General features: G+C 40.7%; 1 protein-coding gene and 1 long non-coding RNA gene across 5 annotated transcripts; one reads left to right on the top strand and one right to left on the bottom strand.

Annotated features, from left to right (window-relative positions):
- Positions 1–4,606: 4,606 nt before the first annotated feature.
- On the bottom strand, positions 4,607–22,136 carry ASIC5 (acid sensing ion channel subunit family member 5). 4 transcript variants are annotated; one of them, XM_083755808.1, is made up of 10 exons: positions 21,893–22,136; positions 16,402–16,751; positions 15,586–15,817; positions 14,136–14,258; positions 13,531–13,680; positions 12,568–12,715; positions 10,424–10,480; positions 9,558–9,726; positions 6,623–6,714; positions 4,607–5,747 (listed from the first exon to the last, which is right to left on the bottom strand). In XM_083755808.1, the coding sequence occupies exons 2-10, from the start codon at positions 16,551–16,553 to the stop codon at positions 5,557–5,559; spliced, it is 1,314 nt and encodes a 437-aa protein (XP_083611934.1). In that variant the 5' UTR covers positions 16,554–16,751; positions 21,893–22,136; the 3' UTR covers positions 4,607–5,556. The 4 variants fall into 4 exon arrangements, with proteins under 4 accessions (XP_083611934.1, XP_083611936.1, XP_083611935.1 ...); XM_083755810.1 differs by having other exon boundaries at positions 16,402–16,708; positions 21,849–22,116; XM_083755809.1 differs by having other exon boundaries at positions 16,402–16,708; positions 21,893–22,116.
- Positions 9,002–11,442, top strand: LOC310852610. The gene is made up of 3 exons (XR_014568317.1): positions 9,002–9,045; positions 10,983–11,036; positions 11,414–11,442. It is a non-coding gene; the product is annotated as an uncharacterized lncRNA (long non-coding RNA).
- Positions 22,137–23,105: the final 969 nt, after the last annotated feature.

Here is a 23,105-nt window from a genome sequence, read left to right as displayed (position 1 = left end):
ATAGCTGCTTTTGACTGGACTTAACCATCCAGGGGTCCTTCACCTTTACCTAATCCTCTTGAAGGGGATGTAGGTGCTTTGGATAGAGGTTTAGTTCCGTGTCTGGTAATTTATGGCAGGAGTGGGAAAGGCTCCTTCATGAAACCCTGGAGGGCTACTTCCAGTCAGCATAGTTATAGTCTTATGGGTGCTAGAATTTAGTAATTAAGGTTTGGGGTGTGAAAGCTAATTTGCTTGGAGGTGATACCAAACTCGTGTGTATTTAAGCCAGAGCCAGTGTGTATCTAAGCATGTGCTAGACCTTGTTAATCCTTTAACTGAGCCAAGTGTAAAAGCTAATTAAGTAAAATTATTTTATTTTGAGGTGATAGCCTGGGGATGAGCTGTTTAGGCGACTCAAAGGATCAAAAGCAAATCTCATTTGCAAATGAGTGGGTTTTGTCCCTCCCTCAACTTGAAGTGTGCATGCACACGAAAGCTCATACCAAGAACTGACTTAGTTGGTCTTTAAGGTGCCACTGGAAGGAATTTTTTTTTTGTTTTGACTAGGGCAGACCAACACGGCTACCTATCCTCAACTTGAGGGTTTAGTTTAAAAGACAATGCCAGTGTTTTGGGAAACAGTAGAGTTCAGAATGGCAGCAGAGTTACTAAGCAGGGGCTGGAGAGAGAGTCAAAAAGTAGGATGCTGATGTCTGTTTTGAATCCAATGCTATGGCTGTGGGAGAAGCCAAAGTCTCTTCGAATGTAATGCTCCATGGTAGACTTAGGTTGTGTATATGTGTAAATAAATCATAAAGACACCACAGTCTCCACTGTGCCTCATTGTCCAAAAGGAAACACAGACCCTGGGTTGAAGTGCATCTGCAACTCCTGGAATCTTGCACCACTCAGAGATTGGGGTGGCTTATAACGGTGTAGAGTTAGCTAGACCAAAATAAGATAGCCTTGTATGTTCTTGATTAAATTCTGTCTTTGAAGCTATGTGGGTTTGACAGGCTTGCATGCACCTGGAAACATTGCAGAGGTCCATGGAGAAACAGCAGGTACAAGAAAATATCTACAGTGGTACCTCGGGTTACATACGCTTCAGGTTACAGACTCCGCTAACCCAGAAATAGTCCCTCAGGTTAAGAACTTTGCTTCAGGATGAGAACAGAAATCATGCTCTGGCGGCGCAGCGGCAGCAGGAGGCCCCATTAGCTAAAGTCTGCTTCAGGTTAAGAACGGACTTCCGGAACGAATTAAGTACCTAACTCGAGGTACCACTGTATTTGGGAAGATCACAGCAAAAATGGTACCTAGGTACAGCAAATGGACCATGTTCACTTTGGGGAATGGTGCCATCTCCAGAGTCCTTATGCTTCTTGAAATTAATCACAAGATAGTCTTGTGTCTTGGGCCTCTTTTGTTGCCCGATGATTTTGGAATTCTGTATAAAAATGGTTTTCTTAAAGGAAAGAGGTAGCTGGACAAATTGTGCAAACAAATATAAGGTTATCAGTAGTTGCTTCCACTGCTGAAGGCAATATGTCTACAGCTGCAACAATATTTACTCAGCATTAATAACCCAGGCTTTAACTTTTTAAAGAAATGCCTTCTTAAATTTAATGTGTCATGGTATTATTGAGACTGAAGAAATGTTGCTTTAAAACAGCTCCCTTTAGCAGCTGCATGCATTTTGGTAGATACTCATCAACACAGATCAAAATGAAGAGGACTGATGGTTGTGATATCAATAAAAGACATCATGTTTTACATATCTGTAAGTTTGGGGAAACAGCTGTTTCTTTCTTCCCCCTCCACCCAGCCTTTTTGTGTATGTGGTTTCCAGCAAGGAATGTGATCTAACACTTGGTATTCTAAACAGATAATAAAAATTAGGATCCAAATCCAAGCAACTAAAAATGTCAACCGCTCTCAAGAAAATGTGTTCCTGTGAGTATTACCTAACACTCTTAAAAAGAGTTCCAGTGAAACCTGAATCATGGAAGTATTTTGAAACTTCAGTATTTCAGACAAATATCACGACAGTAAAGATGTTCAGAATTAGCAAGATGTACATCAAATGGTGAGGATACACAAAGAAAGGTGTAGATATGTAAACTGAGTTTAGGTGAGATGGAAATGGAAGCGCCTTATCATTTGGTCAGTATACTGTACACATTTCTGCTCACCTGAACGTTTCAATTGATGGTAAAATATGATAGTTGAATCCAGCTGTGTGCACATGCATGCACACACCTTTCTCCTGCCCCAGGTCCCTATGCATCTGGCTATTCAGAAGAAATGTGTCTTTTAGAGCCCAGAGCAAGATGCCACTTTGATTGTTTGGATCAAATGTTAATAAGTATTAAAGGTATTACAACTCAAGCTGGGCCAGATACACACCCACACCCACTCTGTGAAATAATATTTTTTTTTTTGTGGGAGAGGAGGAATGGAAGAACTTTCAAGTGAAGGTGTGCCTGTCCTCAAAGATGAGGTAGTTGGGGGATTTATTTTTCCTTTTTAACAGAAAAAAGCTGTATCACTACTTCAGCTGCTCCCTGAGGCATACCTTTTGTAATTAAGGACAGAATTCCCCATGGGAACAGGGCTATATAGCTTGATGGTATTGGTCCTTCTAGCTCAGCACTGTCTACACAGATTGGCGGAGGCCCTCCAGGATTTCAGGTAAGTCTTTCCTAGCTCTTTCAGGAGACAGTGGGTATTAAACCTAAGGCCCTTTTGCATGCAGAACAGATGCTCTACTACTGAATTAAAGCCTTCTGGCAGGCGGGTGTGGGAACCCTCAGCCACATTGTATTTAAAGCACGCCCAGGCATTCCTGGAAGTTATTTGATTTTACATACCCCAAAGATTAATGCAGTCTTGGGGGTGGATGAGGTGTGTGTGTTCATGTCCTTACAAATGCTGAGCACTAAATACAATGCTAAAATAAAATGTCAGAGCCACAGGATGGGAAAAAGGAGACGGCAACAATGAGACAACACATGAATGGACATCCTCAGTTCAGTTTAGGCACCTTGGACAGTTTTGTTTGGACTTTGTGTATACAGTTACGGTATGTCCCCTGTGAATCGTCATACACTGTCAGTTTGATATTGTGTCTGTGGAACAAAATACTAGTAATGCAGTTTGTTTAAGCTAGTAGGTTTCAGAGTTACCTCAGGGTTGAGTTGGCAATACCTGTCAACACAAACAAGGACATTTAGGCCATATAAACACATTGAGTCCCCTGGATCATGCACTGATATTTATTTGAAGAAAAGTGATTGCAAAATAACAATTCTGCTACCATTTACATCGTCACTTTTCTCTCAGTGAGAGCAGAGAATGGCAAAAATACATATTTCTGAGTAACATGGGCCACATTGCGCATAGGGTGGGTTGGGTCCTACTTTACAGAGTTGAGCCTTGATTTGAAGGGCTGTCGGAGGACAGTCCTCTATTTGAATAAGTCATTTATTGGCCCAAGTCCAGCTTAAAATTAAGAACTATACAGAGGGAGACCAGGACCCTTGGCAGGGAGCACCAGGACATCAGACTAAGAAGGCTCACAGCTCACCTGAACACCATAAATGTGGCTTCACTGGACTGCAGTGTCAGCAGTGAGCACAAAAAAGCACCTATGGATATTGTGTGTTTTAAAGATTATTCTTTACCTAAAAATATCTCATTTTATTCTGGAAAAAGAGAAAGCTAAGTAGGACATCTGCTGGTCATAAATTGCAACTAGGGATTCTCCAATCTAAAGCAAACACTTCCCCTCAGCTATATATTTCCCTGTTGGGGTGTGGATGAGTTGGCCGTCTATAACAAAATATTTTAAATTCTCTCTAATGAAAGGGTTTTTGCATTATGTGAAATGTTGCAGTCATGTCCCTTTTTTAAACCTTTGATTAAAGTATTACTATTTTTATAATGTCTATACTTTCTACTTTATATTATTCACTTGCTTCAGAGATTAATTTCCTAAAATTGTTGAGGTCTGGTTCTAGAACTCAAACCTGCTTTGAAGCAATACCCTTTGACTTGGAAGGCCTGTGACCATGCCACTATCTTCCATATATCTAGAAAATCTCTTTAGGAAGCTTTTCAAGGATTTGCTGTCTGCAATGCAAGGCGGAATGGGAAAACTGAAGCATTCTGAAGCTGGCTATAATGCTGCAATGCAACTCTAAAACATGGAAGGACTTTCTTTCTGGAGTAGAACACCCAGGTCCAATCCCTGGTGTCTCCAGGTAGAGCTAGGAACAGCTCCTGCCTGAATCCCTGGAGAGAGCTGCAGCCGCCAGTGTGGACAATACTGAGTTATATGGACAAAAGGTCTGACTCAATATAAGGCTTTTAAGGAAAGGCAGGAGGAGAAAAAGGCAGCAGGTGGAGATGCCTGAGGTCCTATATCTCTATGGAAGCATGAGCACATAGCATTTAGCAGTGACAGAGTGATTTAGTGGGAAACCCTCGCTCCAAATCATTCTTCCTTCTGTGTAGACTCATGACCTTAACCCAACAGCAAGCATTATTGGTCTGCAGTTTGCTATGCTAGTCCAACTTGACTTTTGCATGCGAAAATTAGCAGACTATCCCAAATGAAGCAGAATTCACAGTGAATTATAATTTCAGTTTGCACCTGTATCAGGTTCATTAGTACAGTCTTGCATCATCAAATACACACTCATGTGCCAATCATGCTCACATGTGCATATGCCTATTATGTGTTCAGCTGTACATCTAATAATCATGAATTTACTACATGACTACATCTCATGCCCATCTTGACTACTGAATGAAAAGGAACTTCCTTACCGAAGGATGGAGGTAGAGGCATCCTTTTGAACACCCGCTAGCCTTTAAGTGGCAGGATACATGGAAGTTGTGTCATGCGCTTTAGCTGTACAATTGCTCTCCTGATAAATACATCTTCAGAAATAAAAATGGCCATTTCAAGAACTCCTATCAACATGGGCATGCTCAGATGCCTTCATTTGAGATGAGAACCAAGGTAATTCATATTGAATCCATGACCTCCATCAGTCTTGTCTTGGCCAATTTTGGCTCTTCAGTTGAGAAATTGCTGGAAAGGAGCAGGGCAGGTGGGGAAGGAAGCTACCACCCAGAGGGATAGCGATGGTGGAGGACCTTTCCAAGCTTAGGAGAATTCTAGGACACCCTACCCCACTCAGTTTCCTATGAAAGTTATCCAATAACCAATTGGAGAGTGAACCAGTTATAAGTTGGGATGGGGGAATGTCATTTTGTGCACTCCAATGAGAATTAGGCACACCTACATCCCACTGACATAAATGTGGACTAATGTGAATTCTATTGTACACGAGGAAATTCTGTGTTCTCCGTGACGGTGCAGACTATCAGGATAAGCAAGCCCTGCATTCATAAATACTTGCCTTCCCTAATATCTGTTTTCTGGACTTGCATCAGAGAAATAAGTATGAACTGAATACTGTTTTATCTTGCATTATTTTCAGAAGGAAATGCCATTTACTGAAAAGAAAATTTCACCTTCTTCCATTCCCTTTCTGCAAGCCCTTAACATTCTTGTATTCTTCTTTTGTGTGTTTGTGCATTCTGATCTGTTGTATTCCAGTTGGGCACTTCTGGTGCTTTCAGTAGAAGAAAGACACACATCCAACAGAAGTTGGTGAAAATATATTCCACAACCTCTATGATCGTAATCATACTGGCTCCACAAAACAAACCAAGTTGGCCACCAACATCAGCTGTAATGAAAGAAATAGAGAGATTGGTCCAGCAATTCTGTGCCTCTATATTCTATCGACATTAGTATGATTTAATTCTATCTAAATGTGTTCAGGATTGGCATGCTAGCCTTCAGTCTTGAAATCACTGACACACTGAGTGAAAGCCAACTGTGGCTGCCCTCTAATGAAATGGACTTATGTCATCACAATGGGACTTCCCCTTCCTATCCTCCCTCCTGTAACCCCAACATGCCCCCCAAAGATGCTCCAGAACATTCCAGAAAGCATTTGGATGGTGGGGCAGAGAGCAAGGGGAAGTCCCTTGCTGAAACAGAAATGTACTTGCACAATGTTGAATAAGATCCATTTCAAAACTCAATAAATTTTGTGCTTCAGATACAAAATACTCACCAGAACGACCACTTCCATTATGCAACCCTGTTGAAATCTATTAATAACTTCTGTGGGCCCAAAGTGAAACTAAAATACTATACACACTTACTTATTGAACATAGTGGAAATTACTTCTAAATAAATATTATTGTGCTGTAACCTAGTGTAATACAAGACTTCTTCTGTTAGCAAACAAATAGAAATGTATTATATAGAAATACTGGGTGATATTCAACTGTTTTTTTTACTCAGAGTAGACCCACTGAAATTAATGACCCTAACTTAGTAATGTTTATTGATTCTATTCTGAGTAAAAAAAAATACTATCCACTATATACTGCCCACTGTTGAATACCATCCGCTGGTAAAGATAATTAAGAAAACAGTGATAGTGTGATGCAGCATAGAAGTAATTATGTCAACAACTACTTCATTACTGTGATCACACAGAAATGTAGGGTTTTTGTTGTTGTTGTTTTAAGTGCATTTGGGTCACTTACCAAGTAGCTCAGATACACTCAATGCCTTCTGCTGCCGGGTCATTTTGTAATTCAAATCATGATATCTAATGTCAATATATACAAGGTTACGCCTATGGATAATAAAGGCACACTTTTATTATGCAATTGTATTACTATTTATTATCATCATGATGATCAATCTAGCCATCACCATCTGCAGAAAATGCTATTCATGCTTTAAACAAAGTAACAATAATCCAAAATCGTGGGGAGGCGGAGAGAACATAGAATTTGATTCTGCAGCACACTCAAGAGTGTTTTCACATATTATAAAGTCAGCCTAAACAGTTCTTATGAGCCCCTGTGTCTTCTCATAAGAAATCTCTCAATGGGAAGAAGGGTAACTTCCAACGGGAAGCAGGCAACTCTTATGCATAGAACAGATTATCCAGGTAGGCAGGAAGACTGAATAATGTCCTTGGGTTTTTTAGCACACATCTACAGGTTTTTAAAAAATAAATATGAATCTAAAAATATAGTGTTTGGATATGACAAACAGATAAATGCCTGGGAACATGAATGTTTCATTTAGGTACATGTGCCAAAGAGATAAGGTCAGCAGAAACTCTGGGCTGAGTGTACACTTAGTGGCAACCCTCACTGGTTGCTGCAAAATGTACTAAAATTCCTAGGATCACTAGATAACAATGAAAAATGACACCATTGAAATAGTAAGTATTTACTTACTCAGTTCAAATGATTGCTGATGACCAGCTTTGAGTGCTTCACCTTGGCCTAGCTATTTCTTAAATTCTGAGCTAATAGTTTTCTTTTTTTATGACCGTTTAGTTGAACCATTAAATTTTGTTTAATAAATCAGTGTTAGGCAATCCTAGCTCTAAAAATGAAGGCTCAACTGACTCCTTTCTTCAAGGACCTTCTCCATTTTAAACCTGTTGCATTATAATTACCATAATGACCCTGCTAATGGATCCCACAGTTTGGGCTTCCTGAGGTAGCTGAGGCAATACCACAATACATATTTGGAATAGGGCTGTAAATAGTTGAAACTACCTTTTAAAGTTTCTGAAAAATCAATGGATGACTATTAGTTAATTTATGATGTTAAACTCATTAATATGTTTGTTTGATCCTGACTGGTTAATCACTTGGGAACAGAAACATTTCCCTGTAATTTGTCATGCTTCAGTGACTAATTGCTAGATAGTACCCCATTTGTGAACAGTAATCAAATGTCAGAAGGAGTAAAATTAAAATGTTGTTATGAAGACACCATCGCACAGGGTGGGGAAGATCCATAGCATTTCTAACTTTCATTAAAACAGCTGCAATTTTGATCAGTGGAAAAAAGACAGTCACAGAACCAAGAAATTACACAAAACGAATGAAATGCCGTGAAAATCCCTGAAAGGAGAAGTAATCGACTATAGAGTTAAGCTAAATAACAAAAATCAAAAAGTTTAAGGACAAAATTAACCTACAATTCTAGGCATTTCATTTGTTTTGTGCAATTTTGATCAGAGCAGTGGCAATGGGGGGGGGGCATTCCTCTAGTCCCACCCGCTGCCAAGTAGAGCTAATAGTAGATTAGAAAATGTCACAGGAGGAACAGAGTTAAGAACTTTCCCCCAAGCCATAGCCTCCTCCAGCTCCGTTAAATTAACATTAGGGGGAAATGTGAGATCTAAGCACAGATCTACTGTAGTTTGATCTTCACAAGATTAATATAACATAATCATTAATAAAACTGCTTTTAGTGTTGATAAAATCAGAGACCTTTCCAGTGATAATGAAGATAAATTAAGGAGTCCTCATCTAGAGAAGAGTGAACTTTAAAATTTATATTGGATTATAAACATTTTTAAAGAGGCTGTGATTTATAAGCTTATGTTACCCTAAATCTATTAGGTTTTTTCAAAGGTGCCTCTGTGTTTTTGCTGTTGCAGGGCAACATAACTACCCTTGCAGAAGTGATATGTTTTTTTGCTTTTGTGGGGGGTGGGGATATTGGGTGAAGAGATCAGAGATCCCTGACTCAAAACATTTTCAAAAAGTGCTGCTATATGTTTTACTTTGGGGAGATTTTATTGTTTTATATTGTACTATATTGTAGTTTTGTATTATATTGTACACACAGGTCCTGCTTTCCAAACACAATGTGTTGCCTGGAAATCATTCGTTAGGCAAGCATTCACATAACGAGTCCACAATTTCCAAAGATTCCTATGGAAGCATTTCTAATCTGGATTTTTTCCTGATCTCTCCCCTGCTTTTTCAATGGGTTCTTTCTGTAATGGCTGCAGGCAACCAGCAAAAGAAAGGCAAAGAAAAAACAATTGTCCTGCTGTCTGATCTTGCTTGCTCCCTACTTGTCACCAACCAGCAAAGCAAGGAAGAAAAGAAGTAGGCAAACTCTGGCTGTTCAGATATCTGAATCTGTGGTGTGGGCACAATTATTTATGTCTGGATAAGTGAATTTTCATATAGCGAAAAGGCAGATAGTGGGACTTGCATACCTTGTAGTTCTCCCAGTTTATTGTTTAAAGGTAAAGGGACCCCTGACCATTAGGTCCAGTTATGGACGACTCGGGTTGCAGCGCTCATCTCGCTTTACTGGCCGAGGGAACCGACATTTGTCTGCAGACAGTTTTTCCGGGTCATGTGGCCAACATGACTAAGCCGCTTCTGGAGAACCAGAACAGCGCACAGAAATGCTGTTTACCTTTCTGTTGGAGCGGTACCTATTTATCTACTTGCACTTGATGTGCTTTTGAACTGCTGCTTTAGTATTAAGCAGTATATAGATATATGAAATAAATAATAAAATAGAAGCCTTTGAACTAGTAATTCTTTGGGTTCAGCATCTCTTGAACATGTCTTCAGTTTGGTTAATAAAGGTTGCTCTTGTGTAAAACACATTTCTTGACAGCATGACAATGAAGAAGAAAAGTACCTGATATATTCTGGACGTTTCTTCAGCTTTGTAGAAAGAAATTTCAAAGCCTTTTCACTTTCGAAAGTTGAATAGGAAATGGTGGTTGGATAATCTGTTTCCTCACAAGGCACAGGGCAAGTGGAATTATGTGTTCCTGCTGTACACAATCCTGCGAGCTCAATTTTATCTAAAATGGGAACCAATTTCAAACATAAATGCCCACTCTAGGCGACTTTCATGTTCACCACCAACTGCAAACAGCTGTAGTGAAATCAACAAAAAATAGATTGAGTTTATCATCCCAAGCAAATGAGTTAATAAAGCATAATAAATATTATATTATATTGCAGGATTTGGTGATAATTTGAATCTATGTCAGCAGCCTTACATTCTAAGTCGCAGAAAGATGGTAGTGTGTGATTTCCCACTAAAAATAGGTGCCTGTATTTTACACTGAATTTCTTCAGCATTTGGAACTTATGAAATCAAACCAAAACTGTACAGATTATTGGAAGAGTACATTTCGAATGTTATTTATGGTTTGTCTAAACACAACTTTCAGCTGAGATCATTTAAAGTATTCTGAGAAAAATCAAGTCCTCTCCTTTCCCTAATAAACTGTTGCAGAGGCTAGCCATTGCAGAGGCTAGCCTTGCTTCCCATCAGCAGAATATCCCAGGCTATGGGATTTCCCCCTAAGCCTGACTATCCTGGTGCAAATGATGCTTTTGTGTGACTGGGATTCCACAGGTTGGTAAAAATGTGAGACATGCCCCTACCCCCACTGGTCCAGCTGGTTGCCAGTTGCAGACGTAATCACTGTGACATGGCCCTGTCTGGTACCTATGAAACAGGCTCTAGTATTTGACTTTGGCTTTACTTACACAGTTCAGGAGAAACACAATTGTAAAATTTGTCCAAGTCACATTCTGTGCCATTTCCTTTTCAACAGGTGTGAAGAAGACGGAGTGGGGAAGGAGAGAAAAACACAAAGACAAAGGTATCAAAACACACATTTGAATCCATCTGTTTGGTAAACCAATAATAACCAATAAGCAAGTGACCCCAGCAAGTAAAGCAAAGAACTCGATACCTGTACGTATCAACCTGAAGCTCATGTAGAAACACTCATAGCACCTGAGCTGAGGATGGGCAATCTTTTTGCTATTTGAGGCTGCATTAATTTTACCCTGGCTTTTGACACCTGAGAAATATATATTTAGTACCCATCCTCTTAGCAATTTTAATGTTGTGTTTTTATATGGCTGTATCTCACCCCGGACACCTTTGGGCAGGTAAGAAATGCAATTCATCATCATATCATCATCATGACATCATCTGATGGTAGTATGTTAGGGACTGGATACACAGAGCTGAACCTCTGGTGGGCAGGCTAGCTCCTTGATTCACCTATTGCCAACTCCTTTTCTCTCTGTTCCACAGGAGGACTGCTTGGGCAGAGACAGATCATTCTTGCTGAGAGCTTTTGAAAATAAGGTGAGGGGTAAAGGTAAAGGTAAAGGTACCCCTGCCCGTACGGGCCATTCTTGACAGACTCTGGGGTTGTGCGCCCATCTCACTTAAGAGGCCAGGGGCCAGCGCTGTCCAGAGACACTTCCGGGTCACGTGGCCAGCGTGACAAAGCTGCATCTGGCGAGCCAGAGCCGCACATGGAAACGCCGTTTACCTTCCCGCTGGTAAGCGGTCCCTATTTATCTACTTGCACCCGGAGGTGCTTTCGAACTGCTAGGTTGGCAGGCGCTGGGACCGAGCAGCGGGAGCGCACCCCGCTGCAGGGATTCGAACCGCCGACCTTTTGATCGGCAAGTCCTAGGCGCTGAGGCTTTAACCCACAGCGCCACCTGCGTCCCAAGGTGAGGGGTACATGAGAGCTATATTAGACCCTTAGGCTGCAGGTGGCCTGTTTCTATCCTAATGGTTTCATTATTCAGCTGTCATTTATGCACGAGGTGATTCCTTAAGCAATTAAGGACTTATCTTTGAAACTAAGCTGTCTGAGACTACATTTCAATCCCTCCTCCTTATGCCGAGCAGCACTGATTGCTTCTGCTGGTTCAGCTGTCCTTCCTCTGGCCACCACTGATGGAGTGATACTTTTGTCACTCTGCCAGTGCAGAACATTTGGGTGGGTGAAAGGCATGTTGGTGGTATTCCTGCTAGCAGAGCCTGCCAGAAAGCCTCCAAATGGGCCATTCCAACTGCAGGGATGAAACTGAGCTGGCTCTGGATCCACTGGATCCCTAGCTGCTCTCCCAGCTGATACTAGCTGGCATTGGTCCTAATCTTAGCCTGGATCTGCAGTAACCTGAAGCTGATACAGGGATTGGGCCTGATCTGCCTGCCCTTCTGCCTTCTGCTACCATCGCCATGAGCGGCCAGGCTGTGGATGTGGCAGTACCTCCACCGCTCTGCAGAGGCTCAGAGGCAGCAGGAAAAAGTTTGGGATGCTCTGCCTGCACAGAAAGTAATCCATAAAGACTCTACAGCAATGTCATATGCTTGCATGCTGTGCAAGGGGAGCAGGGATGGGAGCACTAAGCCCCACCTCCCATTGCCCTACAGGTCAGGGAGGGTGAAAGGGTGAACCGGGGAGTTCTTTCTCCTTGTACTGTTAGGAACCCTGCACAATAAGGGTTCCAAATTGTGTGAGGAGCTGCCATGAGTCACTTCAGACCTTTGCTTTTTTTCGCCCTCCCTGCTTGTGCATAGGTTTTACTAGTGGGCAGATAGCTCAAAATTGGCTAAAGGCAGTGCTTTTTTCTGGGGGGATGCATACCCCTAAACATTTTGGGAATCTTTGTACTTTTGTCCATTTACTGTATTTATTTTTCCCGATTAAACTATAAAATGGTGATTTTCTTGAGTCAAAATGAGAGTACCCCTAAACATTTTTAAAGAAAAAAAGCAGTGGCTAATGGCATCCCCCCAAGCTGTGATCCGCACACTCTTGTTGGATTTCTTTGAACACTGCAAACAAATAAAGCAACTTATACCTGCCCAGTTATACCTGGGAGCATGAATGGTAAGCATCCACACTGGTTTTGAATATGGCGTGCCTTGCATTCTTGTAGGCATCCGTAGGTGCTATAGAGCTTGTGGTGCTGAAGTTTGATGTTTGGCTTGCATTCTCCCCAAGGGTATTCTTGAATAATTGTCTTGAATGAAAGAAATGGCACGACATACGTTATATACATTGCTACTGTCAAGTTTTAACTGAACAAAAACCACCTCCATTCCCACCTCCACACATACACAGATTGCTGCAAAAGATTTGTTGTTGTTGTTGCTGGACCAGACCAAACTGAATTAAATTAAAAGACTTGGTAGTAAACTTGATTGTTGTTCTGCAGGGCTGCCCCCAGAGGACAGCCTGACCGGCCCCAGCTAGCTTCAATTTCTCCTGATTCAAGATGGATGCTCAGTGTGCAACTGAACGGGTAAGATTTTCTGGGTAGGAAGCTCTAGGTATACATTGGAGTTTGAACATAGAACTGAGCTGGAGTATTATATCAAATTAAATTTTTACACTGCTTTTTCCTGTGTGCCTTGTCATTTTAAAGTCTTGCTTATATTTTAAAGTTGTCAATCATTAGGGGTTAATTGCTTTAATTGATTTTTAATATTGTATTTTAATATTGTTAAATATTGTTGCTACCAATAATGATGATTGCATATGCAGTTTATTGGACTTTAAAGTGGCTAGCCATACAGTGGTTCCTCGGGTTACATACGCTTCAGGTTACAGACTCCGCTAACCCAGAAATAGTACCTCGGGTTAAGAACTTTGCTTCAGGATGAGAACAGAAATCTCACAGCGGTGGCGTGGTGGCAGCAGGAGGCCCCATTAGCTAAAGTGGTGCTTCAGGTTAAGAACAGTTTCAGGTTAAGAACGGACCTCTGGAACGAATTAAGTACTTAACCCGAGGTACCACTGTACTTCCATTTCTCTGTGTCTTACTTTAATGCTTACCTTCACCTGTTGGATTGCAGCATGACCATGCATTCCTACTGGGGTTGATATACCTAAACCATCAAATCGGGGAGGCGCTTTAGGTGAGTGGATAGCAAATGTGATGCCAACATCAACAAAACCAAGAGCAGGGTCGTCGGTGAACTCTGCCTGGGAAACAAGGCATTGAAGGGTTATAGTAAAATTACAGAGGATAATTTTCAGATCACTGTCACACTGAACTGCGAATTGCCTTGGCAAAAAATTATCTACTACCATAATTAACATTAAGAGAAAAATAAGAGCATATATGCAGCATCTTCGTTTTGTAATCCACGATGTATCACCATATCACTTATCATCTGACTCCACATCAGATTTCACACCAATTCAAAACCTGTCAACACAAATTACATTTCAGGATGCAGATTATATTCTAGGGCTTTCATAAGTTTTACTTATGAAGTTTTACTTATGAAATTTGACTTTGTGGGAAACTTCAATCATGTGTGTATTTTTTTTGTTTTGTTTTTAAAGAACTTGTACCATTATAGTGACCCACATGCTCTGTCCTTTATTATCAAGGTTTTGCGGTTGCATTGTAGAAACATTTTTAATATCTCTACCTGTTTGACATCAAAAAGCAAACTCAAGCCCCTTCCAGAGGCACTCACTCTTCTTTTTGCTGGAATGTTAATGTGATTAAAGGTGAAGCAGTTTCCATATTCAGTGAAGACATGTTCAAAGTTCTTCCATGAAGAAAGTAAAAGAAAATAAGAAATTGAATTAGCTCACCTAATATTAAGTAAGTATGTTCACAGAGAACTGTAGCTATAGATTTGGATTTATTTTGGATGAAAATGTGAAATGCCACCCATTTAACCTCTCGGCTGCAATTCCTCATAGTTCCTAGGGTCGTACCTGAGGTAAAAACTGGCCTTACCAATAGGTGAGGCAGAATGCGGAGGATGTCCCAGGCATCTGATTTAGGGTGTCATGAAGGAACATAAAACTGTTATTTATCTATTTATTATCATTGTATTATTTAGTGCCAGGTGGGGGAAGGAAGTCTATACCATATTTTCAGCCTCAGGTAACAAGCATTTTGATTGGTGTCCTGGGAACTATTTATAATTTTGCCCAAAGCAACAAAATGCCTCAGAGTAGTGTCTGTCAACAGTTTATTTATTTATTCCATTTACTATTGAAAAGATCTGAAAGAGATTTACACGAACAATAAGTACAATAAGCAAATGATTCACAAAATACACAAACAGTATCCGCTTTTTGTTTTTTGTTTTACATAAAACCAGAGGGCATTACAGTGCAGAATAATATAGAATTTCAAAGTACACAATATATATATATAACCATGCATACACTCTCACTCATCAGCTGTTTCACACAACCAATACAACAATTCACTATCTCAAACATTACCTTTGTCAACCATGCATACTCGAGAATATTACAACCTACAGGTTGTATGACATATACTTGTCTGAGCACTGACAGAACATTTGGAAAAGTGTATGATGAGTAAGTAATTTTAGTAAGTAATTTTATTTACGGCCATAGGCCCATACAGGTAAAAACGACACATAAATAACAACTTGTACACGTGGGAAAAACAGCCGCTAAAACACCACTATAACAATAAAATACTATAAGATAGAATGGCATACAATGAAGAATTCTGAGTGCCTTATTCCCACTTTCAAACCAGATCAAGTCATTCGGAATTCTAAAACATGGGATGAAATTCATAGGTGTAGACTTTCTGAAGCATCCTTTTGATTTTTGTCACATTAAGCTTTATCAAGTCTTAGACAAGCAATTACAGACCTATTTTCTGGTCTTTGAGGCACACAATTGGTGGATGTCCACTGAGGAAATAAAATTTGTATCATAATAATAGGTCCCAACAAAACGTATGCGATCTAGTCCTTTGTACATACATGCAGTCTCCTCTCCATATGAAAGTGATACATTCCAGATCACTAGATTGTGAGTGTCCATACTCAGATGCCCTCACAATGTCTATGTTACCTCTGATAATAGAAACAAAAATATTACCTCTGGATAACACGGCTCTCCAAAATATTCACAATCCAACAATGTACTGTTGTTGAGATAGAAACCATTATTCCTTGTGAATTCTTTGATGCTGAAATTTTGATTCCCCTGAAGGAAGTCTTTTATCTCTTGGCCAAATGTTTCTCTAGTATCGAACAAATGTAGCACTCCCGACACTATGCTCCACAGGAAGAAAATGGCGCTCAGGTTAGCTACTGCTTGGGTTTGGAACCTGTGAGCATAAACCATAAAAGCAGGGTTAAGCCTGAATTCCAAGGGATAATTCCAAAGCAGCTCTTAAAACTTTTAAAAGAAACAGAGTAAGGACCCCAAGTCAGGTATTTGGTCATAGCATTGCATTTTATGGAAGACCTATGTATATTATATATACCTTAATAGAAAATCTAGCAGAAGGATAGAAATTAAGGGGAAATTCAATGTAATTTGCATTTTAAGGTGGGCTTATTTAATTTGCACCTTCCAACACAACATGAGAACCAACACACATAGAGTCTTCCAAATTCACACTTTTCTGAATTTTGCAATGCAGTTCTCCAGCCAACTAAAGTGTACAAAAATGAATATATTAAAGTGTATCAGTGAAAATAACATACAAAAATGCATATAAAATTGTATATTAAAAGGTGTATAGAGGAATAATTTTTCATGAATTTCTCAATAGAACTTAAAAAAAGAAGAAGAAAATCTTCACAAACTGATGTAGAAAATTGAGCTGAAGATGGGAAGAATGAGAAACTGAGAGAAACCAAAATTAACACATTTGCCCATTCCTACTGGAAGTAAACGGTGCCTTACCTGTTCAGATTACAAAAAGTTACAGCAGGAAACTCTATGTTTTCCACATACTGAACTACCACCGATGTTGTTGTGGGCCAGCTGAAATAATTGGCGAAACGACTGCCGATTTGCCAGGCAACCAAACAAATGGAGCCCATGACTACTGTCATCCACAGTGCCTTACGGCTCTTGCTCCTTGTACGAACAATATTGTGCACTCCATGGAATGAGGTGGAAGTTGCAAATTCATAATCATACTTCTTCCTTTCTTCCAGAGACGGCAGTGGTTTTCTGGTTAAATAGAGCCTGGCTTTTTCCAACAATCCTTAACATTTGACAAGAAGAAAAATTATTGGCACATAGGTTCCCTACAAAACCAAATGAAAAGGATGCTTCAAGGTGGATCTGAATGGCAGGGAAAAGCCATAATGTAGCACCGCCAGATTTAATTCATTTGTTACAGAGGTTTACATATCTAGAATATGCTTCTAAGCATTGAGATAAAATATCGGTTAAAGCAGTAATGACAAATATTAGCATTTATTACTCAAAGTTTTACAGGAAGTAGCACTAACAGACATTTCCCCTATTTTAATGTATAGTGCCTTGCTTCACTGTTTACTTCTAGACCAAGTACAGCACAGCGTCTTACTAGATGTTACTGCGAAATGGTAAGTGTGCCTAGGATTGCAGTCATTATCTACTGATAAAGTATGCTCAAAAGATTCATAAACTCATGCCTCTTTTCATAAGAAAAGTATTTGTATCTGCAGAAAATCTAAATTATCACCTCTCCCAAAGAATACCACATAGACAAGGATGCATCGCATTGTAGTAGCTACTGTTACATACCTCTGTCATGAAATCCACTTAATTTCCTAAGCTTCTCCATTGGTCATATATTATTTGAAAAGGAAAATTCAGCTATAGAAGACTGGCAGGTAATAGCTTATATAAAATGAGGAAAGGGGTGGGGATTACATTTTATACACATCAAGAGGCAATTCACATGCCTCTGTTGCTATACTCATAGCATTTTTTAAAGTGAGCAACAGGATTCAACACAGATAATGTATGGCAGGCTAGATATAAGTGGAGAATTCCTGGAATTTAAAAATAATTGAGTCGGTTAATTTTCCAAAGTAGCAGGATGCAGAGGGTTTATATAAAAGTGGGGACTTTTGAGCAACTAATGGGATTTTTGACTTTCCTCTCCCTCTTTAAATAACATAGAATGGAATTGTATGAACTGTGCTGCACATGCTGGCAGACATCTGTGAACACAGAGTTTGTAGCTGCTGAAAATTAGCTAGCATGGTCATAGAGATGCCTGTCATTTAGAGGATATTATAAATAGATGATATCAGACCTTTAGCTGAAGAAACAACATCTATTTATAATATCCTCTAAATGCCAGTTTTGGATGCCATGCTACCCTGTGTATGGGGGTGGGAGAATGGGAGAGGAATCTTTGTCAGAAAATTATTGGCACAGTACTTGAACCTCTTCCAGAACTTTATCTATCAATTAGGATTAAAAAATAAAGAAAGAAAGCACAATAAAATGTTATCTGTCGGTGGCACATTACCCCTGCATGCCTCAATTCAAACTCTGTCCAAAGTAGACAGTATTGCTCAAGCAGGGGGTGACAGATTGCTTCACATTTTCATCTTTGGTGGGACTCTCAAAAAACTTGTTAATAATATAATTAAATGTTGTAATTGGGTGGAAATTTGACGAAGGTACTTGTTAGGATCGTAGTCCTCAAAGTTACCTTGGAGAATGAGATCTAATGAGTTTAACATTTGTTACTTATCTTGAAAAACTTGTATTTAATGGGTCCATAGTGCTTCTCTTTTAGTCACTCTCTGAAAAATCCACCTATTTCCAGAAAGCAAATCAAGAATTAAAGTTTATTTCCATGGCTAACACTAGAGGGGGCACAGCACCGATGCACTGACAAACCAGATCTCTCTTCTGCTAATAGAGGCAAGGAACTCAGCAAAGTAATTTATTGCTAGAATTTATTCAGCAAATGCTTCATTCTACTGAACAGCTTCATTAGTATTTGTGAAATGGTTTACACCGATGCCCAGACATCAGTAGCCTCATTACTGCCTCTCTGCACCTAATGTGTTGCGAAAGAGTCTCCTTGCTATTTAGCAAGATGATATAGATGACTGCTGGGTTGCATCAGAATTGCATGCAGTTTTGTTCTTTAGCAATCATAACCAAGTACAAAATGCAAAGTGATAACCGGTCCTCTATAACTACAGTATTCAGGGATCTTTCTGTTTCAAGGGAGTAGAATATGAAGCCAAGTTCAAGAGAAATATCTCTGGAGAGAATTCTGGGTCACGCTCTTTTAAGGCTGTGTCTATTGAAGTCGCAGAGGATGCCCTCCCAGGTTGCAGGCTTGAAGTCATGTCACGTACATATATTTTTTAAGCTAGAGTACTATTTTTAAAAAACACACCCTCCCCTGCTGCCTTTCTTTGCTACAAACTAGTTTGCAGTTTGTTAAACCTTGAACTCTATTCCTCCCACTGAGAATGAGTATCTGATTGGATTATTAATATTGCATAACTGCTATCCGTATTTGCTTAACCTTGAGTAAATGGATCTCCCATTTACTTAAAGCAGACTATTAATTACAAATGGAGGTTAAACGTAAAGGGCACCGTGTCTACGGAAATTACAAAATGCTCAGGGAACATAGGAAGCATTTAAACTTAACCACAGAGTAGATATATATATATATATATATATATATTAATAATTTTATGACATAACATAACTCAAAATAGTCCATGCTGACTATCCAGATTTGATAATGGATTTGTCTAAATAGCCCATGAGAGACCCCGATAAATACCCACAATTTAATGTTATTAATTTCTTTCTTTTCTTTTTTTTAAAAAAAATATAATCAAAAGGTAAGTGGAAGTGTACAAATTAAAGGATTAGTATGAGTTGCAAAAATGCAATTTTCAATGCGGTCAAGAAGTTGCCGGGATGCATAATAGTAAATTGCTCCAACAAGTGTTGATAGCAGATGGAGGCCTTTTAAGTTTTATCACCTGAGTACTCCTCCCTGGAATAGTATGGCTAATTTCACACATACCAAGCAGAAGGATGAAGAATAGAAAATGAGTACCTGATGTTTCTACCTAATGGGAAACTGAAAGAAAAAGGTATGTTGCAGAAGTAAACTAATATGTAGCTGTGAAAAAGAATTTCTGATAATGGAGGCTCTCTTCATGGGATGCATCCAGTGTGACTGTATTGCACCCAGTGGCCGTACTTTAATCTGCCTGCTGGGCCTGTGTCCATGTCCACACATTCAAGTGTCAGTTCTGATCAAAACTGTATGTGCATTTATACCTGTATGCATGTAGGCTTAACAGCATCTTTAGGCACCCCCCAAAAGAGGTGCTGTTGTCATCCTAAAGAACCTGAGGATGAAGAGACATGCAAAGCACTATAATTGGATAAAGCTAAGGAGAAAAGAAAGGTGAACAGAACAATCAGTTGAGGCACATCCAATGGAGTACTATGTACCTTTATATGTAAATTATTGTCACCAAGAGGCTCAGCCATCTAAGAACTTGACAAAAGGGCCAAATTATCCCTTCAGTTTTCCCTAATCCCACACCATTCTATTCAGTCCGTGTGCGCTGAGTCATACTGAAGTGCCTCTGTTGATTGTCACATTTCCCTTCTCTTCCCTTCCCTTCCCTTCCCTTATCAAATCAGAATGGCTTGCTGAAGCATATCCTTTCACACTTACACGATTCAAATAGTCTTAGGACGGCCATCTCATCTTCCACATTTGCCAACATAGTGCAGCTATAGGCTCCAAACTGCTAAAGATGGACTGAAGCATGAATTTCTAAAGTAGAAATTAGATGGAAATTACATCCTATTCTGCCCACCCATCCGAGAATGATTGCTTCAGATATAAAATTGCTGAATACTGTTCAAAACATTTGGGGCTGGCAGTCAAACCCCTGCCCCCCACACATAGGTTGCCCCAGCTCTCCAAACAGCTCTACAGCGTCCATGATCAATCTGAAGCCCTGCGCATGGACAGCGGCGGAGCAAGCCGATCTGGTGCCTGGGCGGTGTGAGCTGGGGCAGGACACTCCATGGGGCCTCCAAGGAGCCTGCCTCCTCCTCCCACTCAGCCGTCCTACAGCTGAGGGGGAGGCAGCGGGCAGACCATTTGGGGCAGTGCAGAGCCTGCAGGCGCCGAAGCCATCGCGTCACTCCCAGGAGAGATGCGTGGCTCGAGCACACTGCATTCCCCACGGTGAGTGCCGCCCAGCATTTTGTCACCCTCCTTAGCAGTGACACCTGGGGAAAACCACCCCCACCGCACACCTCTTTCTCTGCCAGTGCACATGGATCCTTCTGGAAAGGGGGCTACTGAGACCCCCAATAATAATCACTCCCAGCCCTGAGTACTGTGGGATGTGGACTTGCTTTGCAGGGGATCTTGCCCAGTGGACCCCCAAGATACATGGAGAAAGGTAAGGGGCTGCTAGTTGTTGGGATCTCCTGTAACCACTAGGCACCATTCTCATCCTCCTGCTTGTTTGCCTTGCAGACATACAGCTATGGAGATGGAGGAGGAGGAGGAGGAGGAGGAGGAGGGTTTTCCCCCCTTTTAAACCATTTCTGACATTTATAGTACTATTCTAGGTATATCTATGCAGAATTAGCCCTACTGAGTCCAGGAGGACTCATAGGTAAGCATATATAGAATTGCTGCCTAAATTGTTTTCTGATAAGATAATGCTTCAACTGCCTTGATTAAAATGTACTAGGAGTTTTTACCTTTCCCTAACACAGAGCTAGCATGTCTGCTATTGGTTTGACTAGAAGGAGGATCCTTTCTCCATTTTTTACTTAATGAGCTGGTCAGGCAAGAATGTTTGTTTTGGTTGGATGTCATCAGAAACCGTGTGACATACACAGACCATCCAATCAAGCATTGCCACGTTCAGAGGCTGAGCAAACTGGACCTCAGCTCAGGACCCATATTGCAAGGGGTGACCCAGAGCCAGCTGTTTGCTTTCTGCTATGATGCAATCACAGCCACTGCCAGTAAGAGGAGGAGACATAAGCTGCTTTCTAGCTCATAGAAACTTTTCATTTTTCATCACGCCCTATCGTGCGTTGTGCTGTGAGTGAACGAGCAATGAGCATGTTCTGGATACCTCAGATGAGGGTAAAACTACATATCCTATGCATTTTTAAGAATCTTTGGGAAATGTTCTCTCCAATGCTGAGGCTGACAATGGTTGGGGGCACGCAGGAGGCAGATGATGTTTCAAAGCCCTTTTCCTCTTGTTCAGCTTAACCCCTGGAAATCGCCCTTCAAGCTCCTCTAACCTACTTGGGAGAAAAATATATCTGTAGTCCAATGCTATTTTTCTAGAAAAACAGGTGTGGGAACTCACCACGATCTTCTCCCTTGTTTGCTTGTAATGGCAATGGTGCTCACCTGGAGGCGCTGGAACTGAGTTCTGGCGACTTCTGGCTGGGAAAAAAATGCCCTGCTGAAGTCATGTCTTTTCTCCAGCAGGGGTAAAATCAGTCGGGTGTGGCAATATTCAGAGGAAAAATCAGAGAGGGTTACAAATCCCCCCCCCAAAAAAAATCAACCATATAAACACAGCCTCAGGCTGCACGGTCTTCCCAAGGAATCATGATTCATCCCAAGTTAATTAGCAAACATATGCAGAACAAAGCCAAATGAACACAGTGAGAGCAAACAGGATGTACCCAGATAGGAAGCAAGGCTGGGATGCAGAGCCAGGAAGTGACCTTGGTAGAGGGACTTGAAGCTACTGAACGGGAAGAGGCCTGTGGCCATGACATAACCCTTTTGTCTTCACAGCAGACAGGGAGATGTTCCATCTCCCTCTGCCCTGATATTCAAGATTGCAAAGTCCACAGTCCAGGGTATGACATCTCAGCAGCTACAAGGGTGGACCTAGCTCCACTCCGGCAGGTCAAACTGTTGTTTGGCTCCAGTGCCATGTTTTCTGTAGGGCAGCTTGATGCCTCTTCCTCTAACAGTCTCTCCGTGTAGTGTGAAGCAGAGAGACCCACACCCACCCACACTGCAAAATTGTGTGAAAGCGCAAGTATAAAATTATAAAATCAAATTCTCACCCATTAAACCATAACATGCAACTGGATTAACCAGACAGACTTTTCCTTTCTGGCTGGTAGAAAGTATAGCACTATAGAAGCACTCAGCTTCTGGAGCCTGCAATTCCCTCCTCTCCTCTTGTCTTGCATTTGGTCTAAAAGTTCAATCCCCCAAGGCAAAGGATTCTCCTGAAATAATAATGGAATATCCTGGAAAAATAAAGAAGACTCCTACAGAAAAGCCACCTATTTGGATGAAATTGGAGTCCTTAAATGGAACTGCTGAAACGGGAGAGTACTCTAGCTATGACAACTGCATTTACTGGTTATCGAAGGAAGAGAGTTTTGTATTCCTGCTTGCATTTGGTGTGTGTGCTACCACCTTTCAGCTTGTTAGTTTTCTGGGGGGTTGCTGCCTGTGTAAGGGAACGTGGTTTGGAAAGTGAGCAGGGTGCTTTCAAGGGACGGTGTGAGCACAGTGTCGCTTTTGCAGCAATGTTTTAAAGCTGCAGACAATATTGGAGTAAAACCCAATTTTTGAAAGTTTGCAAATATAAGCT

Source organism: Podarcis gaigeae (assembly GCF_964106915.1).
Source record: "Podarcis gaigeae genome assembly, chromosome: 9".
Classification (NCBI taxonomy): Eukaryota; Metazoa; Chordata; class Lepidosauria; order Squamata; family Lacertidae; genus Podarcis; species Podarcis gaigeae.
Note: the sequence above shows the minus strand (reverse complement) of the source record. Positions and strands in the feature narration are given on the sequence as shown.